The 23,857-nt window shown below is 37.2% G+C and overlaps 3 protein-coding genes and 1 non-coding gene across 4 annotated transcripts; 2 read left to right on the top strand and 2 right to left on the bottom strand.

The window, feature by feature from the left end:
• Window positions 1-1,134: 1,134 nt before the first annotated feature.
• LOC118438355 lies at window positions 1,135-1,253 on the bottom strand. The gene has a single exon (XR_004836706.1). It is a non-coding gene; the product is annotated as a 5S ribosomal RNA (ribosomal RNA).
• A 353-nt stretch (window positions 1,254-1,606) lies between these two features.
• Window positions 1,607-2,716, bottom strand: LOC110857688. Its single transcript, XM_022106295.2, has 2 exons — window positions 2,557-2,716; window positions 1,607-2,467 (listed from the first exon to the last, which is right to left on the bottom strand). Exons 1-2 carry the CDS (start codon window positions 2,607-2,609, stop codon window positions 1,942-1,944), a joined length of 579 nt encoding a protein of 192 aa, XP_021961987.1. The 5' UTR covers window positions 2,610-2,716; the 3' UTR covers window positions 1,607-1,941.
• An 11,395-nt stretch (window positions 2,717-14,111) lies between these two features.
• On the top strand, window positions 14,112-17,618 carry LOC110857683. Its single transcript, XM_022106287.2, has 4 exons — window positions 14,112-14,619; window positions 14,703-16,026; window positions 16,783-16,922; window positions 17,071-17,618. The coding sequence occupies exons 1-4, from the start codon at window positions 14,557-14,559 to the stop codon at window positions 17,182-17,184; spliced, it is 1,641 nt and encodes a 546-aa protein (XP_021961979.2). The 5' UTR covers window positions 14,112-14,556; the 3' UTR covers window positions 17,185-17,618.
• Window positions 17,619-20,154: 2,536 nt separating this feature from the next.
• On the top strand, window positions 20,155-23,088 carry LOC110857821 (activating transcription factor 7-interacting protein 1). Its single transcript, XM_022106432.2, has 6 exons — window positions 20,155-20,399; window positions 20,772-21,097; window positions 21,209-21,659; window positions 21,911-22,173; window positions 22,375-22,641; window positions 22,742-23,088. Exons 1-6 carry the CDS (start codon window positions 20,306-20,308, stop codon window positions 22,841-22,843), a joined length of 1,503 nt encoding a protein of 500 aa, XP_021962124.1. The 5' UTR covers window positions 20,155-20,305; the 3' UTR covers window positions 22,844-23,088.
• Window positions 23,089-23,857: the final 769 nt, after the last annotated feature.

Raw genomic sequence — 23,857 nt, forward strand, 5'->3', positions numbered from 1 at the left:
CAGATTCAAGATCACCATGAACAATTTGAACATCGCAGTTTCCAACTCCTTTCAACAACTTGAATATTTGGATTGTATCCTTTGTTTCGCATACAACACGATAAAGTGTGAACAAAGTGATACAATGTATAATTTCAATTTTGCCCATAGCTGATGGAAATGTGTATAGACGTTTTGAAAGACAAAACACGACTGAAATTATGCATGCTATATATGCTACTGCTGAAATTTTACTAATAGTCAAAAGTTAATATGTATAAAATGTATGTGTAAAACTTCAAATAATAAATTGCATAAAAATAAACTCTTCTTATAAGAGAAAACTAATGAATTATCTCTAATTTTCTTGAACATACTTTAAAGCGTGCTCGAGAAAATTATCCCTATGTCCTGTGGCCAAAAGAGTTTTTTGTTAAACTATACTTATTTAATTAACGAACAAAAAAAGTTACCAACTTTGACGAAGCGCAACTTGTTTGCGTATTTATGTACTTCACCGGAAATAATATAGGTAATTGAAGTCCCTGGAGAATTTTAAACGCTCTATCGGCTCAGACGAAAAAAAAGTAACCAAAGTTTTTTTCAGTGTCTAATAATATGTAGGTATACATATTCATATAAGTACGTAGGATAAATTAGGAAGGAGAAGGGCTCACTTTTGTAGTACTTTGAGGGGTCCAGATTTGTCAACGTTTCGACGTCTAAGGGTCTTCTTCAGGACGACGAGGAGGATTGTTTCACATGGTGATTTGTGGGTTAGAATATATAAGTATGCAAACATGCAAATCTATGACCAAACTTTCAAAGAACGAACGAAAGACGATTGGATTAAATAAACTATATATGTATATACGATGTTTGCGACTTGAGTTAATTTAGCGTTGTACATCAGTTTAAAAGCTTATTACTGTAACATAAATCTCACAGAAAAATCAAAGTCACTGTAGAATTTTACTTTCGGCCTGAAAAAAAGAGTCCAAAAGATAAATTTCTTTTAAAAAATATGTATGGTTGGTACTGCGTATAACAAATTTACACAGCTTCAGAAAATACTTCGGGAAATATACTTATTCTACATGAAGTACATATGCAAATAAAATAGGATTTAAAAAGTATCCACACAAAAAAAGAAGACGCCAAGGGCACCCGGGATTCCCAAGCGGTCACCCATCCAAGTACTAACCGGGCCCGACGTTGCTTAACGTCAGTGATCGGACGAGAACTGGTGCATTCAACGTGGTATGGCCCTTGACGAAAGTACACCCTCTTTCGCCACCACTTATCACGACTACTGACAAATATACACATACATAATCTATGCATAGGTGATTTACATGAACAAATGCAAATGCTCATGTACTTATACAAATACCATGGAAGAAGATACTGTATAAACATGCAAATATGTCATGAAAATGAAGTGACATAGTAAGTTCATTCGTTATTTATTGCATTTTTCTGAAGGCTTTTCAACACTACTTATCCGGATATTTGTCCCTCCTCATTTAATTATAAATCAGATGCTATACCAATGTGACTATCTAAAAAAATCTGTTATGTTAAAAGTTTGCTTGTGTATGTAACAAAACAGGGTCCGTGATCAACGTAGATTTAAATTATGAATTTATTCGTGTATTATGTCATAAATTTATTTCCAAAATTGTTACCTTGGTATATTCAGGATTTATTTCTTTTTAACCACCTTAGTAATATATATGGTCAAACATGGTCAAATAAAAATGGAGATAAGGTCAAATTCACATTCAAAAATTGTATTCGTTAACATTTATATCCACAAAATTGCTGTAACTAATCCAGCACGTAGTAATTTTTTATCCAAATCCAGCAATTTGGTCAAAATTTTGAATCATGAAATTAATGCGAAACCATTTAAAATTTATAAATTCACATGCAATCACTCACATCAAATTAGAATATTAATTAAGCATCGCTGTCGTCGTCAAGGTCGGAAATGTCACTGCCGAGCATGTCTTCTGTATCGGAATCCACGCCAGGGTGTCCAGCGCCCTGTGGAACGTTGGGGGCTACTGGCATTTGAGGAATCATTTCTGGACGACGAACCTGTTCGGGAGCTACCTCCACGTTAACGCCCCGCGGTCCAAGTCCCCTCAATTTTCTCAACTTCTCCAACAATATGAGACGCTGTAACTGTTCATCCGTCATGTCACGAGTTTCTTCCGTTTCGTATCGTGCAAGTTGGGCCGCGCCACGCCTAGCTTTCGCCGCCTCCTCGGGAGTCAGTGCCTTCTTGCCGACGACCTGCGTGGTGAGGGTGATGTCTCCCGTGCACTGTTCAAAATGATGACCCCCTTCGGTCCCAGTGCCAGATGAGAGTCGTCTAGAAGTGGAATTCGGTGGAGGGGCAGCCTGACCATTAGATTGACCTGCAGGTCGACCACCTCGAGGTTGTCCGCCACCGATGCCCCCGACTCGGAGAGAGTCACGGCTGAAAAGTCAGATAAGGTGGTATTTCTTATTGAGACTATATGTGATAAAATATGAAATTTATTAGATATGGATAAGATAATTACTTACATTTGCTTGGCCAAATTGGCTCCAAAGTTTGCTGGGAGTGGATTTGAACCCATTTTTGGCAGAGGGAAGAAGTTTGTGGTATTCTGGATGAGGTGAAGACTTGGAGAAGAGTGTGAATTTTTTAGGGCATGTGTAGCAGAAATGTTAATGTGACTGGACGAATGACACGAGTATTTTTAGGAGTGAAGGTACAATTTTCCAAGAAATATTAAAATGTGGGTGAGAGAGGTGCAAGTACATACATTTGCATATGTAAACTTATTGATAAGAAGGTTAAAGAGGAGAATGCAAGATTTTGATGCCCTTTGAACAATGCGGAATTTAGTACGTATGTTCATATGAATGAGGAAAACGTTAGGAGGGTTATTATCCATTTCTAATAAGTTATTTGTGAACTATATACGTACTAGTTCCAAGTACATGTTGCTGGAGCATTTTTGAAACAAGGTTTAGTTTTCGGAATAAATCTAACATATTAATGGCATTCACTTTAATTGAGTACTTAGTTTGTTAATATGGATATGCATGCACGCTATGTCAAATGTTCATGAAAAAGAGGCCGAATTTTAAAGAGAGGGGTTAGGAAGGTATCGCCTTTGGGTACTTTTTATGCAAAAAAGAACTCGTACTTTGAAATTTAAGAAACATTAAGAAGAAAAAATGTCATGGAATAAGACCCCACTAAAGGTATTTCAAGCTGACAACAATATTGTCTTGTTTCAAAACTGATGAGAAATGAAAAGAAATACTATTGAGGAAATTGAACATAATATTTTGCATGCATACCAAATTCACAGCAAATATGATGCAAAAAAATCGATGTTTGTACAAAGACTTTTTTTAAATATCTGAAACAAATATTTTTTTGCTTTTGACATCATTTCTCTGCAGCTTTTTTTGCATGCTCATGAAAAATACCCGGATAAGTTTGTCGCATACTTATGTAAAACTTTCGCAGCGCAGTTGCCTTATCGAGAAAAAAACAGGACGACAGTAATAATATAACTTGTTGTTGTTGACAAGCAAACTAAAATGGTCAACTTATCATGCACCTACGGATACAAGGTATAACGTATTGTTGATTTTACCATGGTTTTAACCCACTCCCAAATTGCGGACGTCCGTGACGCTGAAATTGGGTAAAGTTTAAAACAATGTACGTAGTTTTGTCAACAACAATTTCAAGTGCTTATCAATCAATTTAAGTCAATAATGATTTCCCTGAAATGGATTTTATCATAACATAATAGTCGAAATATTGTAAACAAATCGGGTATATAAAAGGATGGAAATTTTGGTCCAATCTTCATCAGTTCAATCCCACTACAAACAGATACAAAGCTAACAGATATATAAACCAAAATCACTACCGAATTTTATACAATTACTACAATGATAAAATCCAGAAATATCACAATGTTTCCAAAATCGTAAGTTTCTAAACTATTTTCATCTTTCAATATTTTTCAGAAACATACAAATCAAGTTAACGTATTTGTTTTTTAGCATCATTGCTCTCGTCGTCCTGGTCTTTGTGGCGTCCGTCTTCGCTGGAAAGGCGCTTCCTACCGCAGAGGTCGTGGCCAAAGGGGGAGTTACAAATGCCACGATAACAGAAGAGGTCGCTGACTGGTGCTGCCCCCTTAACGTGAGCATAGTTACACAAATTGTTGATAATTTGTTATTCGTGTTTTCTAGTAAAGAAATGAATATTTTTGCAGTGCCCAAATTGCTGGTGTCCAAATTGGGCGAATTGGTGCTATATTTCCGGAGGACTGTGTTGGTGTGCTGCGTAATACATATTACAAATCAATGATGACCCCATACCATTATAGCTTTTAATTGAACATTTTTAAATTTAATTTATGCTCTATATCTTACTTACTAGTGTACATATGTAAATACCAATCTATTTTTTAACTGGATAACTTTTTACAGCTTGAATAAAAAATTATTTAGAAAGAAAAATTTTTACCAAAAGTATATTTCAACAATTTATAATAATTAACATTAACATTAATAACATTCAGTTAAAGAAAACCAAGAAACAGGCTTGCTAAATTTTAGTGTAGATAGAAAATGAGGGATACGTAAAAATCTTTTTCGCATCGATCCCACCGATTTCCATAAAAATTATTACAAATTTAATTTTCGGTGGAAGGGTTCACGTAGTATAGGAATTTAAGAACTGCATGTAACCACACCCCCTTTAAAAATTGAGACAAGAAACTGGGAAAAATGAGAAAGCTAGTATACACTCGGTACAACAAGAATTAGGCCCCAACTTGCATTTGACATTCGAATCCCCCCCTGAATATGAACATTTCGATGCATCAAAAATTTCAAAATTCGAATATTCGCGGTTTTTTTACATACACATAAATCGTTAAAAAACTAATAGCTCCAGTCATTTCCCTTCTGACAACCTGATGCCAGATTTGTCTACGTCAAAAGAGCTATATTCTCAGCTTTTGTTGTCGGAAGGGAAATGACTGGAACCATGACTTTTTTGAGGTCAAAGTTTCCGTGGGGGCCATCTTGTATGGTAAAGGCCGTAACAAACTTATGAATATATATGACGCTTATGAATCATGCATTTCAGGCATGCAGAATTGCATGAAAATGCACTTGTATTGCATGAAGTCATAAAATCGCCCCAAATTTAAAACTTGAGCTTATCTGAATTTATAATGACGTTATGCACTCGAAAATTAGCGCTTCGGGGGTTATCAGTGTACTTATCAATTTTTCAGATAAGCACATTAAGTTTATCCAAATCGCTCCAAATTTAAAACTTAAGCTTATCTGAATTTATAATGACGTTATGCACTCGAAAATTAGCGCTCCGGGGGTTATCAGTGTACTTATCAATTTTTCAGATAAGCACATTAAGTTTATCCAAATCGCTCCAAATTTAAAACTTAAGCTTATCTGAATTTATAATGACGTTATGCACTCGAAAATTAGCGCTCCGGGGGTTATCAGTGTACTTATCAATTTTTCAGATAAGCACATTAAGTTTATCCAAATCGCTCCAAATTTAAAACTTAAGCTTATCTGAATTTATAATGACGTAATGCACTCGAAAATTAGCGCTCCGGGGGTTATCAGTGTACTTATCAATTTTTCAGATAAGCACATTAAGTTTATCCAAATCACTCCAAATTTAAAACTTAAGCTTATCTGAAATTATTTGTTCATAATCATGGATCACCATGATTGTGTAAAATTTCATAAGCTAATAGTGTTTGTTAGACACTATCAGCAATTTTAGGGTTTCGACTATGCTTAGTCCAAGAATTATTTGCTTACAAATACTTCCTGCTGGAAAATCCAGTCATCAGCGAGGTAGCAACAACCTCGGACCCTTACCCAAGGTGATGTTAATTTAATTATCGCGGGATAATTAAACTAACATTCTTACCAATTAAAAACAGTCATTGAAAGCCATATGAAAGTTATATTATGCGATCTGCGATCATGACTAAATTACCAAATGATTTTAAATTCGAAGAATCGGGTAAATTTGAATAATTAATTTAAAGTATTTAATAATATGATTTAATAAATAAATTTATTAAAAAATATTATTAGGTCAGCCACCAATACCACCATTCGAAGTCCATCTTCGCCACCACGTCCTTCTTCTTTCTTGAGACTAGGAGGTATCACTTCTTAATACTAGCACCGCATAAAATAAAGGTCTAAACGAAGAAATTAACCTACTATTTACATATATACACTATTTACAAGTTTATACATTTATCGTTGAAATTGTTGAAAGAGTCTTCCTATTTCTTCCTGCTCCTCCATAGAGATGTTGATGGTCCTTCCACGTCTTGATGCTCTTGATGGGAAAATCTTCTTAATAATCTGTCCAATCTTGATGTAACAAGAAGCGTTTTCAGAAATATACGAAGTTCCAGATTTGGATTTGGAGGTGTTGGGTTTCCAAAATGTCACCTTCACCTCCTGTTCCGCGAGGTCCACTTCGTCGATGATTGCGACATACCATTGTTTCTCGTAGACACAAACAACCCAATCGCTGACAGAGCATTCATCGATGATGACCAGGGGAGGTTGGCCTTCGGATTCCATTATTTTCGTAGCCATCACCGTGGTGTCCCGAGAAACTTCGTAAAGGTGAATTTTTCCCGATGCAATTTCAATACGATGAGCTTGTTGAGTCCCCGCAATTGTTTTTATTGTCTCGTACCGGGAAGTTAAATCCTTTTCATCAATAATCTCCTGAATTTCGGAATCCGAGATGAAGATGTATTCTATTCCTTTGATATTTGAACTGCACCAGTTATAGAATTCTAAGGCTGTTGTAATCTTGGTGCCTTGTAGGGATGCAGTTCTTGCTCGACGTTTCGCAATTCCTCCTTGAGCATCTTGAGGTCCCTTCATATGAGCAGTTGCTCCATAGTTCCATTCAGCTATAATTCCGTAGTCCTTTAGATGATGGTATAAGTTACAGAAGTTTTTTCGGTTCTTATATTGGGCTGCAGATCCATCCGAAACGTAGTAGATCTTGGTAATCTTGATTTGGGCAGCAGCAAACTCAGCAACAAGTTTTGGTACGAGTTTGGTCTGGAATGCGTAGAAAGAGTTTGTGTCATGAGTGGTACAATCACTAATGACAGTTATGCTCTTCATCTTGACTTCTTGATTCACGTTCCAATATATCGTGAAGGGGTGGAGAGTGATTTGTTTATGGGAAAAATACTCAGACTGGACAGCATTTTGGATGACAGGTGAATAATTTTCAGAAAAATCGCCCCATATGACAATCTCACCTGGTTTGAGATTCTGGCGAAGATCCACCAGAAATTCATGCTGAGCTTTGCTGATGTAGTGATGTTTCATCATCTTCTCCAATTCTAAAGTTGCAAAGTCCAAGAATTCTTCGGTATCCTTTTCTTGAGTCACGTATTGGGTCCCATCGGTTGTTAGCCATCTTCGGTACGATATTGACTCGTTGTTCTTGAGTACTTCATTTTCTCCTAAAGTTGTTTTGAATCTTGTTGTGGATCCTTTACACTGAGCACATCTCCTGTAGTAGCAATCCTTGCCTCCGTTTTCACAAACTAATTGTGAAATTAAAGGCTTGATTGAAGAAATCTTGATAGCGTGGAACAAAAGTTTGACGTTCTCATGATGAATACATACGCAAACGTTGTGGTATCCCTTGCTGGTTAGCGAGATGCATTCTGGCGGCCTTAGCATCATAAAGGATGATTTCCCAATTTTCGAATCCGGGTGGTGGGTCTTGAAAATTTCGTAGAGCTCCCGCAGATTGCTTAAAAGATACCGCTTCTGCTTATGTTCTCGTTTCCCTGTTTCCTTGTTCTTTATGGATAAGAAGTCCTGTTGTCCTGGGCAGGCTCTAGAAACATCATCTTGATAATAGAAGTCCTTAATCCTGGATTTTGTCTCATCAGTAATTTTGAATCCACATTTTGGTTTTACGGGAGGAAGAATGGTGTTGGTTTCTGTTCGACGTTTTCGACTTCCCTGGACCAACCGCTGTCCAACGTCGAAGAAGTCTTTGGTTTTCTTGATACTCCAAGATGGCGGAACCAGGGTTAAAAGCTGTTTTTTTTCGGCTTGAGAACATCCTTGCAATCTCAACTTTAAGTTGTTCATGATCCACTTGAGATCTTTAGAATCTTGTAGAAGTTGTTGTTTATCTTCTTCTTCAATTGGCAATCCGACTTCTTTAAATCCTGTGGTGATTGTCTTGGCAACTTGCTCAAGTTCTCTTGTGACGAGGTTACCCTGTTGGATGAGGTTTCTTCTATTAAATGTTATTGCAGGGGATGAAGGAGAGATTGTCTGTTTTATATTGGTCAACGTATCGACCAATTTCTTCTTGGTGACAGGTTCTTCAAATGGGTCTTCCGACTCTTGTTCTTGAATTTCTTCAGCATAACCATGGCAAAATTTTGCGTCCTTGCATATAGCTTGATTTGGTAATAAACCTATCTCCTTATACTGGGTAAAGTATTGGTCCGCGGTAATGTACTTCACATACTTACCACTATACTTATCATTATGTTTTGGATGACAACATAGCATAGCGCTTCTTCGCCGACCAAAATACTCGATACATTTGGTGCAGATGCTGTTATCATTAAAATTAACTTTAAGATTGTACCCTGGAAATGTCTGCTTCATTGAGTGCAAAATCCTGTATTGCTCCATCTTGCTAACTAATCCAGCCACAGATTTATCTTTAGAACAAGTCCAGCCATGGTGGGCAATCAAGAGTCCAATATTGCAGAGTCGTACTATAAAATATAATTTAGCACTCTTATAATTTATTAATACTTTGAAATATTTTAATAATTATCCACGCTCTGATATTTTTTACCAAGTTTAATAAAATTTTCATTAATAAAAATAATTAACCACGCTCTGATATTTTTTAACAAGTTTAATAAAATTTTCATTAATAAAAATAATTAACCACGCTCTGAATTTTTTTTGCCAATTTTAATCAAATTTTAGTGGATATAAATAATTAACCACGCTCTGATATTTTTTTGCCAATTTTAATAAAATTTTAGTGGATATAAATAATTATCCACGCTCTGATATTTTTTGCCAAATTTAATAAATTTTTCATTAATGTTAATAATTAAACACGCTCTGATATTGTGTACCAAATTTAATTAGATTTTCATTAATGTTAATAATTAACCACGCTCTGATATTGTTTACCAAATTTAATAGAATTTTCATTAATATAAATACTTATATTTTACCAAATTTTATATGATTTTACCAATTTTAATTTTTTTCAACCATTGTTACTATATTTTTTAATTTTTCAAACATAATTTAAAAAATTACCTTCCACGTTCCGTCTGGTTTCTGCATCTTCTGCAAAAACAACCAAAAAGGTTAAAATATGGTTTAAAAAACCAAATTTAGCCAGCATGTTCCTCTCTTCTGGTACCACCGTATGTAGAGGAACATACTGGCGGAGAAGACGACCCCCTAACCAACAGGGCAGGGGGAGTGGTACCAGGAACCCCACCCTCCCCAAATACTACAAAAAAGGATACATACCATGAATTCCTTGGGCGGGTGGGGTAGTATCCGGTGGTGGTGGTGATGATGATGATGATGATGACGACGACATGGTCGAAAGAAGGGGTGGCGGTGGTGGCGGGGGCGAAAGTGGGGGTGGTGGTACTGGTGGCTGATCCGTGTGGGAGGAGTAAGACTCCATGATGCACAGTTTTTTTTATTAATTTATAAAAAACTCACACTTTTTTATTGCTTTAAAAAAAACTGGAGAATTTGGAAAACAAACCAACTCGTGTGAAGATGAAAATCATCTGAACACGAGGTGGTTGAAAACCCGGGGTAACAAATTAAAAGATGCCACCAGCATCTTTATTTAATATATGTTGCATATGAATGCATTACATATTACATTAAATGAGATGCTCGTTGGTAAGAAAATGTTCACCATAAAATGTTTGTCAGAGAGAGACAAAGACTGGTGAGTTTCATACGCCATCATGAAAAATGGAATCAGGGAAAGTTGTACACATCCAGTGGAATGCATCTGTATGTATTTGTACATGTGTAGCGCTGAGGTCTAGCGCAAAGATTTCCTTTTTGTGAAAAGTTGAAAAGAAGCAAATTCCCGTAACTGTGGGTTTATCATATCCCATCTAGTTTCCTCCATTTTATTATTTGGCCTCAATTTTCAGTAAAAAACGATGCCCTTTTTAATTCATTGAATTACTTTTCCTTTAGCTTATCATATATTTAAATCAAATTATGCCACTCATAACCTTACAATGTAAGTTCATATCTATATACATACGCATATACATACATAGGTATATACATATTATGTAACTCCATATTATGTATATTGATACATATGTACATAGAATGCATTTATTCTAATTGTCCATCTTGTTGGGAAAATGGGGGAAAAATATTAATAACTGAATTTATGGTGTACAGGACACTGCAATAGGATAATCGGATGTACATGAACAAGCATATTGTACATAGATACTTATGTACCTATGTACAAGCCGCGTATATGTGCATATATTTAGCCTACTTATATGTTTGATATTTTATTCTTCGTTTTGGATATTCTTTTATGTTGTAAGTACACAAAGTCAAAAGTCAAATAATTAGTTGACATTTCCCAATAAATTTTAAGCTACATAAGATTACTCAAAAGCTTTAGCACACACGTTTAATTATGTAAATATCAAACCACGCAAATTTTTATGATCATCCCAAAACAAGAATTTTTTATTGACGGTATAAACAGTAAGCTTAGTTTAATAGTTGTCCTATCATCCGAGTAAAAGCTTATTTCCTAACGATGAAACCAAATAAACAACAATTAACGGAAGCAGGTTCCTAACTATAAATTGGACCAAAAGTACCACCAAAAATACCGCCAAAATTCCCCCCTGAAATACGAACAAGCAAACAATAACGCTCCACATATTTGTATCCAGTTTCACTCCGGCATGTCCCGTCGTCAGCGACCTTCCTTTCGCATCACGCACCAGGTCGAACCACTCACTGCGATTCTGATACCATAAAATTTTCTCCAAAAATCCAAACTGCGCCACGTCCTGCACCCTCTTCTGCACCGAGGGGTCCACAACATGCGATATTTTCCACCCTTGCAACTGCGTAAAAATATTCTGTTGTCCCAACGAAAAACTAAATTTTTTGGCGTCATAAAAGTCCTCTAGTTTCTTCCGGATTAAGTAAAGCTCATTGAGCCAACCCATCACGGCCATTTTTGGACATTTTTCTTCATCTTTCCTCCGTAATTTCAAAACATTTTCGAGCGATATGAACCATTCTAAATTTTTGTTAGCGAAACTAATCTTCGCAATGATTTCGTTGTATTCTTCCGGCGCTATTTCCGACACGTACGTTTGACTCGGTCCTAGTCGGTTGTTCAAAATGTAGCCAAATTCCGACCCACCTTCGACACCTCCTCCGTTGAGGAATTGGAGGGTTATAAGTCTAGAATAAAATGTGTACCCGCCTTTGTACAACTCATCAAACTTTTGGAACGGCTTATCTGCCGGGGGAGCAATAATGTTGCCCACGTTGTCCCCTTTGAATGCGTTTTTTAGGACAATCGTCACCATAAAAAAGGGGAAGAGGAGGGCCATCATTTTGATATTTTTGAAGTTTTCGCTTGACAAAGACGTTACGCCCTGTTCTAACTGGAGCTGAAATCCAGTAAGGAGAAGGGGCAGGAAATTTTTGGGAAGAATTGATGCCCCAGTTTTTACCCTTGCCACAAGCAAAATTCCCACGATAAGATTAAAAGTGACGAGCAAAATCCAAGTCGTGGGGTCAAAAGCGAGGGAAAAGAAGCCGAACAGATTTTTCTTTTTGACCACTTTTCCACACGAGGTGAAGCTGTACTTTTTAACCTCAGTCACAAAACTGTAACCAAACATGGAGGTCGTTATTACATTTGGGAAAACGGTGTCCGTTCTGTCAAATTGGGTTTTCGAAAGCTTAGTTGATGGATCTCTGTAGAGATAAAGTTCTTCCCGGATCCATTCAACCTCCCAATGTCGCCATCCGTAATGGTTATAAATAATCCCCCCGCTATTGTTGAGTCCGTCGGTAACGATGTCCAGTAAAAGATCCGTTCCTGACACGCCTGACCTTTCAGATAAGTCTGATAAACGTGTCCTCTTGATCACATCGTGGGCAGCTTGTGGACCTTTATGCATTTTGTGTAAGACGAATATTGGGACCACGTAGTTATTACGGTTCGTGATTTGTATGAAATTTACGATTTCTTCGAGTTGTAAGGCTTTGAAATTCGGAAACTTGACAAAGGTGCGAAATCGACAGCAAATGAGTAACTCTGTTATTTTTACCTTCATTGGAACGCCCTCGGTTTTTGCGAGCATAATTTCAAGCAATTCGTTCCTTCTGAGCAGCCGGTTGAAGAAGATGTTCCACTTGGTAATAAAATCATTTGCGTTAATTGTTGGTTTGATAATTAGGACATGATAACCTGGACGTGGAAAGCAATTCAGATTATAATTGGTGTCGATCGGGGTGGAAAATTCCTCCTCTGCGACGTAAATTGGAGGCCAGGTGACTACGGGAAATATGTAAAATCTTGCCAAACAAGTCCAACCTCTTTGTTGGCGGGTTATTCGTAATTTGTACTCTCTCGAGGTGGTCTCCGTCTTCATTTGAGTGGCGTTCAGTCGCTCGGAAAAGTTTCGGAAACGGTTTGAACTGTGGATATTGACAAAATAGTGTCTTGTTGGATTCCTGCTGCTGTGTCCGGGTGGTTGGAGGACTTCATGCCTGGACAGAATGATCGGATAGGGGACGGGAGGAATTGAAATGGTCTGGTAATTTATTAGGTGGAGGACGCAGGTTTGAAAGGTGGACAGGTACAGGGGGAGGTTTGATACTTCCGTGTTCAAGTAGGGGTTAGCTTGAGGTGTCATTTTTACTTTTTTGGGGGTAGATTTTAATAAATTTTTACACTTTGAATTTGCAATTGACTAAGAAACGGAGTCAATTTATATGATTTACATAATTCACACTAAAATAACTTCTTATGTATATGCAAATAGTAAATGTGTTCCAAAATTGTAGTATAGTTTTGCAAATCTAGCACCTTCTTCTAGTTAGATGTTGGTTGTTCATGAATATTTTTTGCTCATTTTCATGTCCCAGATATAAGTTTGGTATGCAAGACACAAATCGATGATACTTGAGGGGATGAAATGTGTAACAAAATTAAATATTTATGTTTACGTGTTATCATTATTGAAATGAATTGTACTAAATTGAATTTAAAATGAGCATACATAGTCATCCTATATATTTCACAAGACAAAGTCATTTAGCAAAATGGTTTGTGAAATACTCTGGCGAAATAAGTCATGCCCATTTCCTGGCTTAACTTGCGAAAAAAATTTGCTTTCCAGCAAAAAAAAATCGCAAAACTTCGCAATGTGTAAATATATCTATCTGTATGTGCCTATGCTCAATTTTTGCGAGATTTGAGAGCTATCCGAATATTATTGTTACTATTTACGCCCAGTATTGCGTGCATTAATAGATTAATTAATCTACAAATGTATGTATACAAATATACTAAATATGTACACGCTCATAAAATTCACTCCAGTGAAAAACATTTAAAGCAGCAAAAACTCGTACTATACATGCCCTCGGTAACCTTATAATCTAGTTAATCTCACTACTATGTAAATACATTGATTTGAAAAACGATTATCCTCGCCGTGTTGAAGCATCTTTCACACCTTTCGCATATGCGAATCTGTCCGCTTCGCCACTGATTTATGAATCTCATAAAAATAAGTGAATCAGTGATTATTGTACATATCCATAGCTTTGCGGTCTGCATGTTTAATTTTGGTACGCATATTTAGATACAGTTTTGCACACGGGCAGTGATAATAAAGGGTACATGCATATCTCCACATGCCAGATTAAAACACCTCCAATTCCAATATCGCAGCCAACCTTGTAATCAGTTCAACCAATTCATTCCACACAAACACATTTCAGTTTCCAGGCTGGTCTGGTTAAACAAATTTTCTTATATAAGGCTGCAAATAGTGTTACAAGTTTACAAAGGTTATGTACTTGGCAAAAAGTTTGACCTTGTCAGAGCCAGTTAGATAAACATGTACAATATAGCGGAGCACAATGGTGCATATTTTAAGAAATTATAAAATATTGGAATTTGTACTCCCAATGACCTCAAGTGCGCGTACAATAAAAAATTCATAATAAATTCACACCTGCCACGCGGTTTTTCATACGTATTTAGTTGTAAAAATTCTGCACGAAGTATTCACAGTGTATCGAGTATAAATTATTATTTCTAATTTATTTGGTAATCAAACTAAAAATCTTGATAATTTCGAGACTCTATTTCTGAAAACAAGATTCCTTTGACACAAATTTCTCCCAACAATGTCCACACGTGGAGAAAACTATCATAACTTGTCAAGCCATCAAGTCCTAACTAATCCAATAGTAAGTATGAATAAAGTCAAAATATTTCTATTTAGATACATACATATTTTTTGTCACCACAAATTACTCAATTTTCTCTCCAGCTTCTACGCATCATCTTTCAAAATTGCTTATTCTCTGGGAAACATCTCCGTCTCGTGTGCCAATTATGGAACAATGTCCTCCTGTCACTCCCAGAATCCAAATTGTATCTCTGTCGGGAGCCCGTGGAACACGGCCGGACTGAAAATTACCATTACGACGACTCGCCCAATTTCCAACTCCTCTGTCTCACCATGGAGTCTCGACTCGCGAGAAGCATCGTGTTCAACGAAGACATCCACATCCAGCGAAACGTTCCAAATTCATACGTCCCACTAACCGCCACTGCCTCGAAATTTATCCACTTTTGCGACAAGTTTAGCAAACATATTGAGCGAATTAGAATCGCTCCTGTCAGAAACTTGGAAATTTTTCCAAATCAGGAATACGTCTTGTTCTCAACCTTATCCAGGTGTTGTCCCAACTTGAAATCGATCTATTTAAACTTGGAAACTTTCGAGAAGCATTGTTCTCTTGGGAGTAAGAGGTCAACTTCACCTCAATTTTTAGGCTGTCAACCCCTTCACCGTCCCAACTTGACCAACATCACTGTAATGTGTGACCCATACGTCAAAAATCCTTGCGCCCTGACACAACTTCTGGTTTCGTCTGCGCCAAATTTGGCAAATCTTTTCTTATCGTGCAATAACTTCCCGGCCTTGGACACCTGTAAGAGCTTGCAATCATTGGAAATTTATTGTCACAACGGTATTGCGAGGACATTGGTGAATTTTGTCCAACTGGAAATGATGTTGTCACACGTTGCCCCGAACCTTGTGTCGCTCTCCTTTACGAGACCAGAATGCAGTGACGACTTCTCGGATAACTTTTGCTACTCGACAGGAATTTCGTCTTTGAAGAAAAATTCCTTTAAAATACCACGGATGCCGAACCTTGTAGAATTTAGGAACGAATTGATCGATGTTTTTCCATGTGGAGAGAGTCTGGAAGACATTTCTGCCATGCGCATGCCGTCCCTGAAAAAGCTAACGTTTCATAACAGCCACGTGGAAGAGAGAGACAAGTGCGTGGACGATCTCCTGGCAAATGTGGTCACTCGGAAGGATTATTTTTCATGGGAGGGGATAGGAGTTACCAATTTGAAGACGTCGGAGATTAGAAATCCGAAATATATATCAATGCTAAAAACGCCATTTCCACATTTGACAAAGTTGGTGGTGGATTCTGACAGATTAAAGTTTGAAGAAACGATGCAAGCTTGTGCATCGTTGGGATTAGTGCAGCTAAAATTAAGTATTCAACATGCAGATAAATTGTCAGATTTGATCCGAATTTTTGCAAATAATTCTACTACATTGTTTAGAAGTAAGTTTAATTTTGTAATTTTTATTATCTCAAATGTTCGTAAGCCGGTTAACTTTGTAGAATTTTGTAAACTTTGCAACTTTTTTTAACAACTTTTGGAAATACTTATTTAGTAAATACTAGACATGCACCGAGTACCGAAAAAGTCGACTCGGCCGAGCACCGAGTACTCGGCTATATTTTTGCCGAGTACTCGTTTCTGCTCGTTTGCCGAGCACCGAGCTAGTCTCGGCAATCGAGTACCGAGCAAAGCTCGGCCACCGAGTAAATTGTCAAAAAGATCATCAAAAAAATCATTGTTTACATAATATTTAATTACCAGTACCTCTATTTTGAGAACTGATGGACGGAATCACGTGAAGCTACTGATTATTCTTCCTGTTCCAACATTTCGATTAAAGTTGATTACCGGATAGAATTAACAAATTTCACGGGTTTATTTTTGAAGTAAGTTTGACTTTGATTGCAAAAATCACATGATGGATAATTTGAACTGCGCGCTGTAACTACCGGATAAAGTGACACTGGATGCATATAAAAATTTAAGAAATACTCGGCCGAGCACGCAAAAAAACTCGGCCGAGTCCGAGTAGTGAGAACACGGCCAAAACCTGCCGAGTACTCGGTGCATGTCTAGTAAATACTTTCATATAATTTACAAAATTCAGAAAATTTTAACTCAATACGGTTTTTAAATGCTAAACAATGTAGGCATTATTAATTTCATTAATTTTCGTTGAATAACAATTTTTTCAGGTCTGAAAATATTGAAGTTATCCTGCCCAATGTGCTGTGTAGAAACGATGGATGACTTGAACGCTGATGGATTGGCCCGACTCAAACAAATTCTGATAATCATGGCTACCATACCTGTGGTAAAAGTTAGTCATATAAACGTAAGCATGCAATTAATTTAGGATATATACTTTTATATGGTACGAACATCATAACTTTGGATTACACTTGATTAAGTTATGCACATGAACTTTCTCACTTCGCTATGTAAGTATGCCTACATTTATATTGAATTCTTCCTGTTCTTAGTTTTCAGAGAAAACAAAACGGAGGATCCAACTTTGGAGGAATATCGAAAATATTCCAGTTTTTTGTGACGGAGAAACTTTAAAAGTTAAGAAGACTTCAGCAATCCGGAAATGATGTACATAGTTTTTCATTTCAGGGCGATGCGCTTTTACATTCCAAATTTTTTATGATAATCATTAAATTAAAGATATTGTTTGTGTTCATAATTTCGAGACGAAATTGTATTTTATTTCCATTTTTAATTAGGAAAGTTTCATTAAAACTACGTACACTACAAATTACGTACATAAGTATGTAGGTATACACACATTTAGACAAAAAACACATTGATGTAGCTATGTTGTAAATATTGGGAGTTAATCCAGCACACGGAAACATTTTAAAATTATACCTAAACTATCCGTATTCAATATTCGATTGATAAAGCTCATTCGAAAATAAAATATTTATACCTGCGTATATTTTCTAATCTAAATAGACATCATAGTAGTATTAGTAAATTAAATAGTCACAATCAAGTCAATAGTTAACTCTATTTATCGATCCATAAGTATACAGTGCGAAAAATATGGGCTAAAAACCTAGTATTTTACGTATTTGTAAGTGAATGTAAATCAATTGATTATATAAAAGTAAAACGTAAGTACTCTAGAATTTTTCTGAACAATCAATAAGTCACCAAAGTAATTTAAATTATTTCAAAGTTAACAAAGCCCTAAACATACCTTGAACAATGCCCTGATTAAATTTCACAACTGTGTCTCCCTTAACCTCAAATATCGCAGGAATTCCGATAAATACCGGTTTGCAAGATTTCTTAAACGCTTTAAAACTCGCCTTCTCTATTTTCCCCTCCCACTTTGCATTCCTCCATGACCCTATGACCCTTTTACTTTGGCTGTGCACGAATCCACAACAAGTTATAAACCCGCTCCACACAACTGCCACCATTGGAACGCATCCCCCCAAAATGAAAATACTCACACCATCCACGGACATCCCTTCTGTTCTGAACTCCGTTACGAGCAGGTACCCGCCCACGACGACAAATTTCCCCAGGGTAAATTGCGACGGAAGGATACACCACCCGTAAACCTGGTTCGTTAGCTTAACCAGCAGTTGGTACGATCTGTACAAGTGCGTCACGGCTGAAAGAGAGCGTAAAGTTGCCATCTTTTTGTTAGAATTTTTCGGAAATTTTATCCCCCCAACGATCGGGGCCAATAGGAAAATGGAGCACATTCCTATCAACACCAATATCTGGAGAAAAAACGCGATAAACAAGACCCAAAATGCGGTTGCAACTGCGTACGGAATCAGCAAAAGTTTGAACATGGTTGACCCTGAGGGGAAAATGCTGACGACGTGGATAGGATTTCTTGACGCGAAGACGATATGAAGAAGTGCTATTGCAGGAGAGACGACAGGAACTAAAAGCGAGACATAAAACGTGACGGTCCAATACTTATCAAAACAAAGCAGCTGTGCGTCACTTTCCTTCCGGGAAAGGTAACGATCTTGAACAGCTTGTCGGAAACGTAGGACCGAATTGAATTGTCTCGCTGCTTCGTATGGAGTGAAGGCAAACACGGCAATTGAGAAGGAAACGTAGAACACGCCGTAAAGAACAGGAACTAAAAAGTTCAGCTGGGACGAATCGTTCGCCAGTTTAAATCGAATTACTTGTACTAGCAGAAACAAAAATTGGAGCAGAATTACGAAAAACATGAGAGAAGTGTTGGAAGCAAAATGTGGTGAGACGGACAGCGTAGACTTCTCGTAGATGAAGGGATGCCCAAAAAATGTGGACAAATGGACGACTTGTCCAAAGTTTTTGGAAAATTGTGTCGTCACCATGTCGACTTTGGTACTGCTATGTCTGGGGAAAGTATTGGAGTTTTTATCAAAAATAGGAATGAAAAGACGTATTTACCTACGTATCTGCGTAAGTAGAAGTTATATATAAATGTAATATGTGTGTACCTACATATGTATAAAACAAGTCCATAAGAACCTGTCCAATCCAATTAGAATTATCTACCAACCCAAAACTAACTTGGTTACTATTGGATTTAGATTATTGATTACATTACTGGTAAATATATTTGCTTCGACTGAATTCCTTCCCCGTCAGAAGCTTAATGTAATTTAAGCTATTAAAAATACATAAATATGTACTTAAATTATGAAAACACGATAAAGAGGAGCTTATAATGAAGGACAATTAAAGCCGTAGTTTAGGGTCACAAATTAACGACAGGAAGTTAGTAATGTACGAGGAGAAATTTGTACATCAATTTTGGCTTATCGGATTGGAACACTGACCGGATATGCATGTTATTAAAAATGTCGGGCAATAGCTTTTAATTTTTCGAAAAGCATTAAGTAGTTGTTTTTCTAGATTTCTAGATATGGGCCGGACCTTAGTTTTACGGTACGAAATGTTACGAATGATTAATAAAGGGCATCAAAAACATTTTAAAAACTCGTATAACCTCGACTGACTACGTTTACTGTTTATGTATAACATTTAGATAATTCCTAAAAAAATTCAGACTTTGATAATTTATATATTCAGGCTAATGAAGGATTAGGATTAAGAAACCAAGGCCGTCACCAAAGGATGGAAGCAACAGATATAATACATTTACACTGGCGAAATCGAAGCGAATAAAATTCTGCATTAAATATGTATGCTACAACATTGCAAAACTTTGACATGTTATTTCCGACATTGGATGAACACGAAGAAAGTAGATGCATTCGGCAGAGTGCACACCATTTACTTTTCATGCACCACTTGCATGAAGAAATGTCTCAAAAAGCAATCGCTGAAAATGTCATTAATTGGGCTCTATGAAAGCTTTAGCAATAATATCATCATTCCCAATTTTACATGCAGATAATTATTATGCGTCATCAGATATGTAAATTTCCTTTATTGGCATTATTGTCATATTGTCATTATTGTCATCATGTCTTACGAAAAATGCCAATGAACGTCAAGTGACCACCAATGGAATGATAGCTCACGGCGAGCGCTCTGGTGGTGGATGTTGGAACTAGGCCGGCATGGGAACCTCGTCTCGTGCCAATCTCAGCAAGCAAGTCGAGTTCATTTACTCACTTCTTTTCCTTCCTCCCAGTCAACCAGCAAGCAAGCAAGAAACGAAGAATTCACTTTTTGAATATTTCTTCATTATTCTTAGTGAAAGAATATTCATCATCATCCACAATGGAGTTAGATGACATGTCATTCGGCGTTCAAGAGGTCACAGTCATTTCAGAAAATGGAGCTGGATTTGGAGCAGGATCGGAAGTTAGGTTGGGTAAGTGGAAAGTGTTTTGCCTCTTTTGCGTTCTGTCATGATCATCATCATCAGTGATGATTCATCACCCACTAGCATAGCATCATTCATTTACTCTGTTCACGGGAAGAACTATTTCAGCAAATGACATTCTGGCACATAACTTTTTTTGCCGATTCATTCATTCATTCATTCATTCATTCATTCATTCATATCTACATTTGAGTCAAATGTATTGACATGCGTTAAATTTGTTTATTTGGGAAATCCTTTTTGCACTCTTGGGGTTCGAACGTCATACACACACGAATTATGTAAAGTAGGATATCGCAGATTTGGAGACGGGAGCTTAATTAAATAAATATTGATAGATCTACTTACTTTTTAATGCAGACATACTGTCTGAATTGGATGATGTCGTGAATAATATTATTGCAAGCGTAACAAGTCCACCGAGCAAAAAATTGAAAGAAACCGAGGAAGTAGGAATGGAAATTGACCAGAATGTAGAGGAAGAATTACTCTGCTCGGAAGAGAAGCAGGCGATGATGCACCAGGTCCGAAGGATGAGTCGGAAGGATCTCGAAGACTTGGTTTTGACCAAAACCGTCGAAGCCATTTCAAAGCACTCGGAAGTTGGGAAATACAGAACAAAGATATTGGAATTTGAGCTACACAAGGAAAAACTGCAGAACAAAGTGGTGCAGCTTTTAACTCAGGTATAGTTTATGAACTTGGTGATTTTTTGGGACGATTAGAGATTAATACGTAGCGTTCTTGCTCCCATTTTCTGATTGATTATCATTGTATTTATCTCCCTCCCTATTTAGATCAATCAAATCGGAAGATGTGTAAAGACGCTATTAGATAATCGAGACCCAAACAATTTGAATCCGGATAAGAAACCGCCACCACCAATCCGGTATTGCCGTTCAGTTGGATTGCAAGTCACGATCGAACCTTCTGTAAGGAACGAAATGTCGAAGGCCATCCATGTCAACCACGTTAACGGTGTCTTGGAAAATGGTGTTAAACTACTCAATGGAGCTATTCCTTTTAAGAAACCTGGGCCCAAGTCACTCACCCAACCCAGAGCTATTGATAATAATAACAACAATGTTCGCTCACAAACGGTGGCCAATCAAATGAATGGTCACCTCGTCCAAGCCAAAGCTGTCACCAGCATCACTGTACCATCAAGGTCTGTATCTTTACCCACAGTTGTCGACATATCTGAGTGCGGTTTTGTTCCGAGTCCCAGGCCAAGTGAGGATAATTCTGGTACGTGCATACCTTTTCGAACTTGCTTCATAAATGAAATTGTAGAATTAACATTGATATGACATCACTGATCTGTTGGGGGATCGGGATAATGGTAGAGGTACTTTACCTTCAATAATAACAAGCCCTCTCCTTTATCTTCGAAATGTTGAAGCCCCCAGATTCCTCCATCTTTTCTACGTATATATGATTCCATTGGTTTATGCATGAATTTAATGGCGTATTTTTAATCTTGGACCTCCTTCCTATAGGTTTGTTCAAATTGACAAATAATCGTGCTCCGGGAAGTCATCAGCTACTTCTGAATGGCCAAAGCAGACACACCCAAGTAGCTCCGACTGTGTCGACTGGGCATCGACTTGTGTCCGTCATCAGACCTGGACTGTATACCGAACCGATCCAGATCCAATCACGAGCACCAGTCGGACTCGAGCCACCAATCCGTCCGGCTGCCTTCATACCGCAGAGGCCACAAAATCGACAAGAAATTAATAGGCCAATGAGGGTTCATTTGGTGAGAAGCTATATTAAATTGTTACATTAAAATATATGATTGCAAATTAGCACAGAATTTTATCCGGTTTTTCATTAATTCATTTATTTATAGCATCCATGTTCAAAATATTTAATCAATATAAAATTACTACTTCCAAAAATCTAGAAAACGAGCTGCTTTTTAAAATTTCACCACGGGTTGTTTTCTTTGTGTTTGTAGCCATCTCTGCCACCGCCCCCAGTCGTTAATTTGCCTCACGGCAAAGTTATGAAGGAACTGCCCCCACGAACTATATTGACACCGAAAAAAGAACCAGAGGGGATCGTCCTCTCATGGAAAATGCCACTGATGCAAAGGCACGAAGAAATCGCATTGTATCAGATTTACGCCTGCCAAGAATCACTAGCTTCAGGAAGAACTTCGTGCTGGAAATTTGTGGGCGATGTGGATGCTCTTCCGTTACCAATGGCGTGCACTTTGTCTCAGGTATTTTAAAAACGTTTAATATGTGACCGCCTAATTTTTAAAAGTTATTAATTACACATTGAACCAGCCAACTAATATAATATACATTTCTAACTTTCAGTTTGCACATGGGCCAGGAAACCGATATTTCTTTATTGTTCGAGCCGTTGATAGATTTGGAAGGACTGGTGCATTTTGCGAACCTGGTCCAATTACTGTATAAAAGAATAAGTAATTAATTCTCACATTTAATTTGTAACCTTAGATTGTTGAAAAAAGGATGAATGTCTTTGTCTCTGTTAGCATGGGCGATAAGCTGAAAAATTGTAAAGTAAATTTGTTAAAAATGCGTATGTGTACAAACTCCAGACTTAACTTTGTTACTTAAGCACTCATTTTTTTTAATAAGAGCCAAGATTACTCGTTTTTTGTTCAAAGTTAAATAAAGCATTGAGCTGATATTACATATATGGTAAATAATCTACGTACTCCTACGTACGTATTTATTCTTCCGAAATAAGGTTTTTACAGAGAGCCGGTGCTTTTATGTACGCATTTGTCTCGATGTAAGTAAAACATTAAATCCACTTAAGCCCTCGTTGTTTTACAAAATGTTCAAGTTTTAGATAATACAGTTCAAACTTTCAACATGTGAACTTATCCTTATCTGAAGTGACTAAATGTCCCTGGTGACATTACAGCCATACTTATATCCCAATTTTGGAGGTGTGGAGAGGTGGGTGATGTCAGAGTGTCAACTTTTCAGTAAGGGTGACAAATATGCGATTTTGTTAGCTTCGTCTATGTCAGATTGCATTTCATTGATTTTTGTCCCATTTCTTCCTTTGAACTTATCTTTATTGCTTCAATGACAACAAAGTTATCGTAATCTGAGCATGTTTCCCACTCCACTCCACTCCGCTCTTTCATTTTTTCTCTGAACTTTGTTGGTGTCATTTGATTACAAGGAAAACATACTGGAAATTCCGTGAGTCACCGTGATCAAGTTTCTTGTACGTGCTGAAAGGTTAGAAAATGGGAAATGGTTATCAGGCTGGATTACGTGTAAAATCTGGGAAGAAATAGAACTACGAGATATTAAAGTTTAAAGTACATAAAAAGCTTATGGGAAAATTTGTGTGTTTATAGCAGAGAGTAGCATGTTTTCAATGCCCAGCCCGAATTTCTTGGGCAATAAAATGCCCAGCCCAGCCCATGTCTCTGATGCCCGCCCGGC

Source organism: Folsomia candida, unplaced genomic scaffold (assembly GCF_002217175.1).
Source record: "Folsomia candida strain VU population unplaced genomic scaffold, ASM221717v1 Fcan01_Sc019, whole genome shotgun sequence".
Lineage (NCBI taxonomy): Eukaryota > Metazoa > Arthropoda > Collembola > Entomobryomorpha > Isotomidae > Folsomia > Folsomia candida.